The 13,566-nt window shown below is 39.0% G+C and overlaps 1 protein-coding gene across 1 annotated transcript; it reads right to left on the reverse strand.

Annotated features, from left to right (window-relative positions):
* On the reverse strand, positions 7,160–8,026 carry LOC107607292. The gene is made up of 2 exons (XM_016309262.1): positions 7,769–8,026; positions 7,160–7,666 (listed from the first exon to the last, which is right to left on the reverse strand). Exons 1-2 carry the CDS (start codon positions 8,024–8,026, stop codon positions 7,160–7,162), a joined length of 765 nt encoding a protein of 254 aa, XP_016164748.1.

A 13,566-nucleotide genomic window follows, 5' to 3' on the forward strand; every position in this document is an offset into this window, starting at 1 on the left:
AGCTTCTTTAAGGAGGAGGGTCATAGAGGCTCAGATCTTCACCCTCATTGTGAACTTCTTTCCTGTGCTCTCATGAATCAGCTCAACATGCTCCAGAGACAGGATCCTATTCACAGTATGTGGTATGACTGGACTTCTAATGAACACCACCTTCATGTTAGGTGAGAAGTCCTCAATTGGGGCCTTATTCCTTGGTGGGTGGTGGATGCCCGATACTAAACTTAGGCTTGATATCAAGGAGAACTGTATGGCTTTTCATCAAGGGATAAGGCTTAAGTATTGAGCTCTGTATGTAAGTACCTCGTTTTTCCGAGATTGGTAGAGGTTTAAATACCTTGAAAACCATGTAATTGATGAGTAATTTTATGCTAGTGTAGAATTTGTCAATAAATCCAATCGTAGTATAGTCTAAACCGACACACAATTCCACATCAAACAATCTAAGATCAATAACCGAGAGTATGAGTCCCGATTCATTCTCTCTAGGAGTGCTCCATGATGCACATTGTTGGTTAGAAAGTGTATTGGTGTTTGGAGTTTCATACAAGAAAGGAACAAGCCAATAGTGTGAATGACAGTCAAGTGATGTAAAAGCCTTGGCTAAAAGTGAGGATTAGACTTTCTATCATCATTATCTCCATCAATTGTGATCACAATTAAGCATTGCTTCACTTAGTTAACCTCTAGTATTAAGGAATGTCAAGTGAAAGTAACCAATTTGAGTTCACAAGTCCTGGTCTAACCCTAGGAAAGTATAGCTTTAGTGACATTCAAACCAATTAGCAATCTCCAATTGATAATCAACAAAGGATATTAATAATTCAAGTGTCTCCAATATCTCAACTCCCAAGCCAAGTAGGAAAATTCTACTCCATAGTTAAAGTTGGCATTTTCTTAAACACTTGGAGAGCAAGGATGAAAGACATTGTAAAATTAAGAGTAAACTTGCAATCAAAGATATACACTACAAGGGATTAACAACAATCAACAATTGACAACTAGGAACATGAAATTACCTCAATGTATTAAAGGAAATAGACGCAACAACATCCAAAAGTTAAGATCCACAAGTAACTTGAACAACAAGAACTAAATTGAGAGTAGGAGAATCTAGATCTACAATTGGAAGCAATGTAGAGTTGAATTGACAATAGATCTCACCAATGGATACAAGAGAATTCCAATTTGAGAAGCAAAACCCTAGAGAGAAGCTAGAGTTTCTCTCTCTACCAAATGTAACTTCCAAAACTAACTAGAAAATATCTAAAAATCAATGAATGAATGGGAATCCCCTCATCCCTTGGTCTTCTTATGGGTTTTAGTGCCAGAATTAGTTCCAATTGGGCCCATAGCTTCTGTGAATTCGCTGGGCACGTTTTCACTTAAAAATCACGTGCCGGTACCGACGCGTACGCGTACAGCACGGTGCGCGTCCCTAGGGTTTTCATGATCCACGCGCAAGCGCCAAGCACGCGTGCGTGTCCATGAGGTTCTGGCTAAGCTACGCAAATGCGCCGGCTTCTAGCTTTGGCTTCCTCGCGCCGATCCAGTAGCGCGCATCCACGCGTACGCGCAAGGTACGCGTGCGCGTCGCTGCTCGATCTCCAAAGCTTCAGTTTCCATGCTCCTTCCATCTATGTATGCTTCCTTCCTCTCTTCTAGGCCATCCTTGCCCTATAAACTCTAGAATCACTTAACAAACAGATAACGGCATCGAATGGTAATATAAGAGGATTCAAATATAACACATTATTGTAAAAGAAGCATATTTTCATCCATGAAGCAAAATCGGGAAGAAAACACAAAACCATGCATTTTATATGAATAAGTGCAAAAGAATATTGATAGAACCCTCAAAATCCATACAAGATAAGCCCTGAAAACGGGGCTTATCAACCTCCCCACACTTAGACCAAGCATGTCCTCATGCTTAAAAGAGAGCCAAAGACAAAAGAATCACAAGAGAGTGGGATTTATGAGATTCAATCTACCTATATGAATGCAACTAAAATGAATGCTACTATCTACTTGGTCAAGAGCAAATTATCCTTCCAAGGCACATCTATAATCAAGTAGGGAAAAATGATAAACAATATATGAACTCTACCAATTCCACTCATCAAAGTGAAGTGCGCGTAACTTGCATGAAGAACGCTCGCGAGAGCCGGGAACACGGAAACGAGCCTCGAACCCTCACCGGAAGTGTTTACACTCTATTCGTTTGGTGTATAGGGTTGATCACTCGATTCTCCTCTATTTCATGCTTTCCAAAATTTGTTCTTCCTCTAACAATCAACAGTTATTCCATGCATGCATACACATATCATGAGGTCTTTTCTTGGGTTGTAATGGTGCTAGGGTCAAGGCCGAGATATGTATATACGGATAAGTGGGCTAGAATTTGAATCTTTGATTAACCTAGGCATCCCACCTAACCTATATACAACCTATACATTTAAGTGCTAACCTAACTACCCATCCCTCACTTTTTTCATATAGTCACATGTTCGCCTTTGGTCACTACACATATGCATTGATTGTTATTGAGTCTTACTTTGGGGCATTTTGTCCCCTTTTTCTTTCTTTCTATATTTTTTTCCCTTTTTTTTCATTGTTCATTTTTCTCTTCTTTCTATTCATATACAAAAGTACCAATGCATATGGTTTACATATTCAATAAACACATGAGTATGTACCCACTTTCCAATATTTTTCATAAAAACAAAAACATGCTCCTACCCCAACCAATGTTCCCCACTTCCCACACTTGAATGACACACACACTCTAGCCTAAGCTAATCAAAGATTCAAATAAGGACATTTATGGTTTTCTGCCTTAGGCTTGTAATGTGCTAAAATTAAGAACAAGTGGGTTAATTGTAGGCTCAAAGTGGCTAACAAAGGTTGTTGTAGGGTAAGGCTATTTGGGCAAGTGGCTAAGTGAAATGATGGCCTCAATCACATACATGCATTCATACACACAATAATGGACATATAGAGTCAAGCAAATCATGGATTACAATCATAGAAGGAGAACATTGCACACAAGAAGGAAGATAAGTGGTTATAAGATGTAACCACACAATTGGCTCAAGTCTCACTTGCTTGTGTTCTCAACTCTAAACCATGTTCCAAAATACATCCCCCAAGCAAGTTTGGCAACAAATTTTCAAATTGGTAGGGTTGCCCCAAAAATTATAGTTGCTTGGAAAGAAAGTCATTACACTAACCAAGTAGACCTAACAAGAAATACTAATCATGCAAAAGGTGTTCAAAAAGCAAAACCTAACCATGCAATCTATCCTAATTACCTAAAGAAAATCAAGGTTTATTTGGGTGTTACCTACGGAGACCGGTCGAACGACCTCCCCACACTTAAGAATTTGTACCGTTCTCGGTGCTATTGGTGAGGCGCAAGGGGCGATCGGCCTTGGGGCTTCCATTATCCATTCCATCCAAGCTATCTTCACTCAAGTTCGAGGTGGAAGTGGAAATCTCCGGTTCCTCCATAGGTAGGGTCACAAAACTCAAGAGCTTCTTTACATAAGCAAACCGGCGTTAGTTCCGCCGTTCATATCGGTCCATCTTCTTATGGAGATCCTCAAGATGTTGGTAGGATGATCTAGGTGGTGCGAATAAAGTGGCGGGGATGCCCATGAGGACGGCTACGTCAAGATTGTCAAAATGGATACAAGAGAATTCCAATTTGAGAAGCAAAACCCTAGAGAGAAGCTAGAGTTTCTCTCTCTACCAAATGTAACTTCCAAAACTAACTAGAAAATATCTAAAAATCAATGAATGAATGGGAATCCCCTCATCCCTTGGTCTTCTTATGGGTTTTAGTGCCAGAATTAGTTCCAATTGGGCCCATAGCTTCTGTGAATTCGCTGGGCACGTTTTCACTTAAAAATCACGTGCCGGTACCGACGCGTACGCGTACAGCACGGTGCGCGTCCCTAGGGTTTTCATGATCCACGCGCAAGCGCCAAGCACGCGTGCGTGTCCATGAGGTTCTGGCTAAGCTACGCAAATGCGCCGGCTTCTAGCTTTGGCTTCCTCGCGCCGATCCAGTAGCGCGCATCCACGCGTACGCGCAAGGTACGCGTGCGCGTCGCTGCTCGATCTCCAAAGCTTCAGTTTCCATGCTCCTTCCATCTATGTATGCTTCCTTCCTCTCTTCTAGGCCATCCTTGCCCTATAAACTCTAGAATCACTTAACAAACAGATAACGGCATCGAATGGTAATATAAGAGGATTCAAATATAACACATTATTGTAAAAGAAGCATATTTTCATCCATGAAGCAAAATCGGGAAGAAAACACAAAACCATGCATTTTATATGAATAAGTGCAAAAGAATATTGATAGAACCCTCAAAATCCATACAAGATAAGCCCTGAAAACGGGGCTTATCAACCTCCCCACACTTAGACCAAGCATGTCCTCATGCTTAAAAGAGAGCCAAAGACAAAAGAATCACAAGAGAGTGGGATTTATGAGATTCAATCTACCTATATGAATGCAACTAAAATGAATGCTACTATCTACTTGGTCAAGAGCAAATTATCCTTCCAAGGCACATCTATAATCAAGTAGGGAAAAATGATAAACAATATATGAACTCTACCAATTCCACTCATCAAAGTGAAGTGCGCGTAACTTGCATGAAGAACGCTCGCGAGAGCCGGGAACACGGAAACGAGCCTCGAACCCTCACCGGAAGTGTTTACACTCTATTCGTTTGGTGTATAGGGTTGATCACTCGATTCTCCTCTATTTCATGCTTTCCAAAATTTGTTCTTCCTCTAACAATCAACAGTTATTCCATGCATGCATACACATATCATGAGGTCTTTTCTTGGGTTGTAATGGTGCTAGGGTCAAGGCCGAGATATGTATATACGGATAAGTGGGCTAGAATTTGAATCTTTGATTAACCTAGGCATCCCACCTAACCTATATACAACCTATACATTTAAGTGCTAACCTAACTACCCATCCCTCACTTTTTTCATATAGTCACATGTTCGCCTTTGGTCACTACACATATGCATTGATTGTTATTGAGTCTTACTTTGGGGCATTTTGTCCCCTTTTTCTTTCTTTCTATATTTTTTTCCCTTTTTTTTCATTGTTCATTTTTCTCTTCTTTCTATTCATATACAAAAGTACCAATGCATATGGTTTACATATTCAATAAACACATGAGTATGTACCCACTTTCCAATATTTTTCATAAAAACAAAAACATGCTCCTACCCCAACCAATGTTCCCCACTTCCCACACTTGAATGACACACACACTCTAGCCTAAGCTAATCAAAGATTCAAATAAGGACATTTATGGTTTTCTGCCTTAGGCTTGTAATGTGCTAAAATTAAGAACAAGTGGGTTAATTGTAGGCTCAAAGTGGCTAACAAAGGTTGTTGTAGGGTAAGGCTATTTGGGCAAGTGGCTAAGTGAAATGATGGCCTCAATCACATACATGCATTCATACACACAATAATGGACATATAGAGTCAAGCAAATCATGGATTACAATCATAGAAGGAGAACATTGCACACAAGAAGGAAGATAAGTGGTTATAAGATGTAACCACACAATTGGCTCAAGTCTCACTTGCTTGTGTTCTCAACTCTAAACCATGTTCCAAAATACATCCCCCAAGCAAGTTTGGCAACAAATTTTCAAATTGGTAGGGTTGCCCCAAAAATTATAGTTGCTTGGAAAGAAAGTCATTACACTAACCAAGTAGACCTAACAAGAAATACTAATCATGCAAAAGGTGTTCAAAAAGCAAAACCTAACCATGCAATCTATCCTAATTACCTAAAGAAAATCAAGGTTTATTTGGGTGTTACCTACGGAGACCGGTCGAACGACCTCCCCACACTTAAGAATTTGTACCGTTCTCGGTGCTATTGGTGAGGCGCAAGGGGCGATCGGCCTTGGGGCTTCCATTATCCATTCCATCCAAGCTATCTTCACTCAAGTTCGAGGTGGAAGTGGAAATCTCCGGTTCCTCCATAGGTAGGGTCACAAAACTCAAGAGCTTCTTTACATAAGCAAACCGGCGTTAGTTCCGCCGTTCATATCGGTCCATCTTCTTATGGAGATCCTCAAGGCGTTGGTGGGATGATGTAGGTGGTGCGGATGAAGTGGTGGGGATGCCCACGAGAATAGCAATGTCAAGGTTTCCGGTGTCCGCCGGAGGCTTGAGATATTTTTCGGATGGGACGACATCGCCATCTACCAGAATTAGTGCCTTTCGGTCCTTGGTCTCCCGAGGGACACCAGCAGCAGCAACTAACTCAATCACCAAAGCAGGAAAGGGTAGGTTTCTTCTAGCATGGACACAACCCATGGCTTGTCAGATGAGAAGAGGGAGATTGACCCGTTTCTCTGTAAGTATGCACCAAACCAACAAGGCTAGCTCTGCGGTGATAGATGACCCGTGGGTGCTTGGAAGATCATAATGGGATAAGGTTTGGGCCCATGCTTGAGCCTCCACAGTGAGAAAACGTGCGTCAATACCCTTGGGTCGGGGTCTCATTCTTCCTTAGATCCAAAAAGATTCCGGGTTGGCAATGACTAGGAGAATGGCATCCCAATCGAAACCATATTCACTAAGTTAGTTTCTAGAGAGAGAAGCTCTCACTTTTCTCTAGAATTAGGATTAGGTTAGATCTAGATTAGGATTTCTTAAATCTAGGTTAATTTCATGCTTAGATTTACTCTTCCTTTTGTAATTCTTCTTCTTCTACATCTCCTCTCTCTAGTTTAGCATATAATTCTTGTAATTCTTTACTTTTATATTGATGCATTTTTGTTTCTTCTATTTCTCTTTTAATTCAATTTATGATTCATGTTCCTTTATTGTTGAATTGCTTTGTTGTTGTTTAATTCCTTTTATTTTCCTTTTATGCATTCCAAGTGTTTGATAAAATGCTTGGTTGGATTGTAGAATAGATTTTTCTCCTCTTGGCTTTGGTAGAGTAATTAGTGACTCTTGAGTTATCTAACTCCTTTGTTGATTGATAATTAGAAGTTGTTAATTGACTTGAATGCCACTAAAGCTAGTCTTTCCTCTAGGATTTGGTTAGGACTTGTGGAATCAAGTTAATCCATCCTCTTGACTTTCCTCCATGGTTAGGGGTTAATCCTCATGTAACCTCAACACCAATTCACCTCTCTTAACATCAATGACGACTCTTCCAGTGGCTAGGAATGGCCTTCCTAGGATGATGGAATCATCTGTATCCTCTCCCATGTCAAGTATCACGAAATCTGCAGGGTATAATAGCTCTCCAACCTTGACCAGTACGTTCTCCACTAGCCCATATGCTTGCCTCAGAGACTTGTCTGCCATTTGCAGGGTTATCCTTGTTGCCTGTGCTTCTTGGATTCGCATCTTCTTCATCACAGACAAAGGCATCGAATTTATACTTGAACCAATACCACACAATGCTTTCTCAAAAGTAATATTCCCAATAGTACAAGGAATTAGGAATCTTCCTGGATCAAGCATCTTCTTGGGTAGCTTCCTCTGTATTAATGCACTGCTATCTTTGGTCAAGACCACAATTTCATCTTCCTTCAAGGCCTTCTTCTCAGAGAGTAGGCTTTTCATAAAGGCTATATAGGGAGGCATCTTCTCCAACACCTTAGCAAAAGGAATATTGATGTGTAACCTTTTAAAGATTTCCAAGAACTGAGCGAACTGCTCATCCTTGGTCTCTTCTTAAAGCGTCTGAGGGTGTGGTACTTCAGGCTCCTGTGCCACTAATGTGGCGTGTACGAATGTACTTCTAGCCTCTTCTTGAGTCTTTTCTTCCTTCAATTCCTCAACAGCATGCACCTCCTTAGGCTCGGCATCCTTGGTCATGGCAAGGGCCTTACATTCTTTTCTTGGATTTACTTCTGTGTTACTAGGAAGAGTGTTAGTAGGTCTCTCAGGTATCCTCTTGCTCAGCTGACCCACTTGTACTTCCAGGTTCCGAATTGAAGCTCTTGTTTCTTGCATAAAGTTGTGAGCGATCTTGGAAAGTTCAGTAACTATTGTGGCTAAGTCAGGAGTGTCTTGACTCTGAGAGTGTTCTTGTTGCTGCTAAGAGGGATGGAACTGTCGGTTATTGATCCTATTCTAATTGGATCCACCCTGGTTGTTGTTGAAGCTCTATTGGGGCTTTTGTGGCTGCTCTCTCCACCCAAAGTTAGGATGATTCCTCCATCTCTGATTGAAAAAATTCGAATATGGATCATTGTTGGGATTTCTAGAAGAGTTTCACATGTAATTAACTTGCTCAATAGTGGGTTGAGCATGGCCACAAGCATCCCTTTGGTTGTAGCTTCCATTCATGTCATAGGATGCATCTTGAGTATCGACAGCTGAGACTTGCATCCCACTCAAGTGCTGAGAGATCATGCTAATCTGCTAGGACATGATCTTGTTCTGAGCTAAGATGGCATCCAGTGTGTCCACCTCCATGACTCCTTTCTTCTGAGTAGTCCTAAAGTTCATAGGGTTCCTCTCAGAAGTGCATAGATATTGGTTATTGGCAACCATCTCAATAAGCTCATTAGCCTCTTCAGGCGTCTTCTTCAAGTGTAGGAAAGCACCTGCAGAGTTGTCTAGTGACATCTTGGCCATCTCAGAAAGGCCATCATAAAAGATCTGCTACCTGGTCCATTCAGAAAACATGTCAAAAAGGCACCTCCTGATCATCAGGTTGTATCTCTCCCATGCCTCATAGAGGGACTCTCTATCTCTTTGTCTGAAGGTTTGGACATCCACCCTAAGCTTAGTCAGCTTCTGTGGTGGAAAAAAATTGGTCAAAAATCCAGTGACCACCTTGTCCCACGTGTCCAGGCTCTCCTTAGGCTGAGAATCAAGCCACTACTTTTCTCTAAGGTATTCACTCCATTTGTTTTCTTAGTGTCACAGATCTGCAAGAAGTTAGAGATGAATAAATTAGGATCCTCTTTCGGGTGTCCATGAAACTGGCAATTATGCTACAATAGAGTGATCAGTTGAGGCTTAAGCTCAAAATTATTGGCACCAATGGCAGGTACAGCTATACTGCGCCCATAGAAGTCAGCAGTGGGTGCAGTGTATGAGCCAAGTGTTCTCCTTGCATTCTCATAAGTGTTAGGGTTTCCACCATTAACATCCACAGCTTCCTTCTCAAAAGTTTTCTCGAGGTTCTCTCTGCCTTTGTAAGCTCTAGCTTGTTGCAAGCGCCGCCTCAAGGTCCTCTAAGGTTCAGAATCAAACTCAAGAAGTGGTTCTTTATCCCTGTTCCTGCTCATAAACAAACAAGAGAGAAAGAAAAGTGGGAGTCTCTAAGTCAAAGTATAGACAGCTCCTAGTGAGATATCTAAAAAAAATAAGAAATAAAATAAATTAAAGCAAGCTATTAAACTAAAATTTTCAAAAATAAGAATGAGAAAATAACTTAAAATTTTCGAAAACTAAAAACAGAAAAACACTAAAAATTTCGAAAAATAAAAAGGGGAAAACACTAAAGGGACACGAAACTTAAAATCATAACTTAACAGAAAATAAACAAAATTAAAAATCAAAAATTAAAAGGAAAAGAAAATACCCGATCTAAACAACTAGACAACTAGTAGTTGTCAATAAAAAACAATCTCCGGCAATGGCGCCAAAAACTTGGTGCGGGATTTAGAATTCTCACAACTTAACTGGCAAGTACACCGGCAAGTAATACCTCAGGTGAGTGAGGGTCGATCCCACGAGGATTGATGGACTGACGAACTGGACTTTCCGCTAGTAAAGAATTTTATAAAAATAATCACGTTGTAAGTATAGTTTCTAAACTAACAGAGAATCCTTTCGTACAAAAGTTTGGTTGTCACAAGTAATAAAACCCAATAAAATTTATAACCGAAGTATTTAAACCTCGGGTCGTCTCTCAAGGAATTGCAGGGTAGTATGATTTATTTTTGGTAATGGAAAAGTATCGTTGGGTTTTTGAAATAGGGAACAAGTAATTTAAATGGCAATAAAGAAATAAATTAATAATTAGAAAAACTCTTGGCAAGGTATAAAAACTGGAAATCCATCCTAGTTATCCTTATCAGGTGTGATGAGAATTGTTATTGCTCCCACTTAGTTAACCCTTACTAAATAAAGGAAAGTCAAGTCGACTAATCAATTTAATTCCTCAAGTCCTAGTCTACTCCTGTGGAAAGACTAGCTTTAGAGGGATCCAACTCAATCAGCAACTTCTAATTTTCGATCAACAGCTGAGTTTGACAACTCAAGTGTCACCAATTACTCAACCAAAGCCAAAAGGGAAAAAATCTAAATTATTTATATCATAAATAGAAGAAAGCAAATATAAATCTGAAATACCTCAATTTGTATTAAACATAAATTTAAATCTAACATGGGAAGTTCATAAGCCAATTTAGCTAAATAAGTAATTACCAAGAGAAATAGAGCAACTAAAGTAATATAGTAAATAAAAGTAGAAGAGAAACTAAAATTAAAGGAACATTGAACCTAAAATGAAGAAATAACCATAAACTAAGAGAAATCCTAATTCTAAAACCTAAGAGAGAGGAGAGAACCTCTATCTCTAGAAAACTACATCTAAAATCTAAAATTGTGAATTATGAATAATCGTTGAATGAATTGATTCCCCCCAATTTATAGCCTCTAATATGTATTTTCTGGGCCAAAAACTGGGTCAGAAACAGCCCAAAAATCACCCCCAGCGATTTCTGATACGTCCAGCACGCGGCAAAGTCACGCGTACGCGTGGATTGAATTTTCTCCAGGTCACACATGCGCGTGATCCACGCGTGCACGTCTCCTATCTTCGGAGAATCTATGGAAAATTATATATCTTTGCGAAGCCTCGGATGTTAGCTTTCCAACGCAACTGGAACCGCCTCATTTGGATCTCTGGAGCTCACGTTATGGTCGATTTAGTACCAAGAGGTCAGGCTGGACAGCTTTAGCAGTTCCTTCAGTTTCTTGTATTCCTTCCACTTTTGCATGCTTCCTTTCCATCATCTAAGCCATTCCTGCCCTGTAATCTCTGAAAACACTTAACACACATATTACGGCATCGAATGGTAATAAAAGAGGATTAAACATAGCAAATTTAAGACCAAAGAAACATGTTTTCAATCATAACACAAAATTAGGAAGGAAAATGTAAAACATGCAAATTCTATGAATAAGTGTGAGTTTAGTGGATAAAATCCACTCAATTAAGTACAAGATGTACCACGAAATAGTGGTACATCATGGACTGAGCAACAATGGTTATCTAACTGGCTTAGTCAGGCGAACAGAAAAAGGTTGCTGATGGTTGAAAATGCATAAAACAGTAATCAAGAAAGTAAAGAAAGCAATTAAGAGGTTTGGTGTAAAATAGTGAGAGAAAAACAGTTAAGGCTTCGGAGATGTTTACTTTTCTGGTTTAAAAGTTCTTACCAACTATTTTAACAATGCATGATTTATTCCATAGCAAACTATAAATATCTAAACCCTAATCTCTTAGTGATTTAGCCTCCTCCAACCTTCATTAACCGCCACTCTCGTGGTCACTTAATTCCGATTAGAGAGTTAAGTTCAAAAAATAGTTTATGGCCACAAAAACACTTATTACCCAAAGCTAACAGGATTATATGTTACATATCCCAATTAGTTCATGTAATTAGCAATTTAGGAGGAATTTCTTTTCAAGTTGTTGTTCAAGCGAGATAACTCTCTCGAGAATCACAAGAACTCATGTAGAAAAAGGGGTCATACTCTCGTTCCACTAAGATTCATAAGATTAAGAACGAAAACAATCCTTAAAATTGAATCAGTACATTAATTAAAATAGAAAAATAATAGTCTTAATCCATATAAATAAATAGAGCTCCTAACCTTAAGCAAAGAGGTTTAGTTGCTCATGACTTACAAACAAAAATTAGGGTTCTGAAAAGTGCGAAAAAGATAAGATACAAGAGATCTTTTCCCTTTTATACTAACCTAATTTGATTCAGAAAAATAAAATAAAATAAAATAATAAATCCTAAAACTAAAAGATATTGTTTGTAAATAAAAATTACAAAAAAGAGAAGGAAATAACAAACAAAATTCTGAAAAGTGCGAAAAAGATAAGATACAAGAGATCTTTTCCCTTTTATACTAACCTAATTTGATTCAGAAAAATAAAAAATAAAATCCTAAGACTAAAAGATATTGTTTGTAAATAAAAATTACAAAAGAAAATAAAATATAACTAATAAATGCTAAATCCACTTGGGAAGCCCAAAGAGAGAGTGAATTCGGTCAGCACTGCTGGCGCTAAGCGCCAGATGGGCATTTAGCGCCCTAGAGGGGGTAGCACGTTGCTGGCTTGTGTCCCTTGCTGGCGCTAAACGCCAGTTGGGCGTTTAGTGCCCAGGGGGGTGCTGCAAGCTTTTTTTTTCTTTTTGCTCCAAACTCTGCCAAATTGCTTCGAATTTCACCTGAAATAAAAAAACACTAAAACAACTCAAAGTAGTATCCAAAGAAGATTTTCGCACTAAAATACTATGAGATTAAATAAAATCTAATAAAAAATAACTAAAAATGAAAGAAAAAGGGTACAAAATGCTCACGCATCAATGCTCTCCTAATGCAAAAGAATTCCTTGGAGAATTGTGATATGCCGAGTTAGATCACCATTTGATTGGCCAAGTGCAATAGATTTAGATGAACACTTAATGAGCTGATAAAATCCTTAATTTACCCTTTGTTCACAAACTCTAATACCATCCTCTCTTACCCCCAACTCCCACCATCACCAACCTCTTACCCTATCTCAATTCTTCCATCACTCTAACTTCTCACCAAACAATTTCATCATCATCATCATCGTTTTATTCTTACCAACAATAAGAATGAATATTTTTATAGACAAGAAACAAAAGAGACAAAGACTTTGGATTTGGCTACATTGTTCGAATTCAAACTCTTGGTTAAACAATTTTCTGCGAAATTTTCCAAAGACTTCCCCGGCAAATCAAACACTGTGATGGTGAAACTCGAAAATTATCCGTCGCTATCGCGATACTCGGAAGTAGGCATGGACGCCCCTGATGGCAAGGTTCTGAGTAGTGCTAAGGAAGATTTGTAACTTCGTGCTTCTCTTGGGGGTTCTCTTTGTTTCCGTCAAAATACGTTCTCTAAGATTGGGATCTGGTATTTATGTTCTTCTCGTCTTTGTTGTGGTGGTGTTCTTCTTCTCGTCTATAGCGGTGTTTTCTTTTTTCTTCTTTTTGATTGTTGCTTTAATGTGTTTTTGTTTTAATTATATTTGATTGTTGTTATTTCTATTTTTTTATGGTTACATTGTCGCTGCTTTTGTTTTTCTTCTTCCTCACCTCCTTGTTCTTGGGATTTTCTTGTGATTATGGATAAAAAAATTTTGGTTCATTCATTTAATTTTGGTTGGCAAGTTGATAGTGATGGTGGCATGCCAAGGGGTTGATGATAATGATGATCCTCCATTTTCATCTGTGAAGAAGAAGAAGGAATACAAACAAAAAGAGAGG

Source organism: Arachis ipaensis, chromosome B07 (assembly GCF_000816755.2).
Source record: "Arachis ipaensis cultivar K30076 chromosome B07, Araip1.1, whole genome shotgun sequence".
Taxonomy (NCBI): domain Eukaryota; kingdom Viridiplantae; phylum Streptophyta; class Magnoliopsida; order Fabales; family Fabaceae; genus Arachis; species Arachis ipaensis.

Coding starts and splice junctions, on each gene's coding strand:
- LOC107607292 (XM_016309262.1), bottom strand. CDS start 8,026: ATGCAAGAAACAAGAGCTTCAATTCGGAACCTGGAAGTACAAGTGGGT. Junction 7,667..7,768: donor TAGTGGCACAGGAGCCTGAA/GTACCACACCCT, acceptor CCTTTTGCTAAG/GTGTTGGAGAAGATGCCTCC.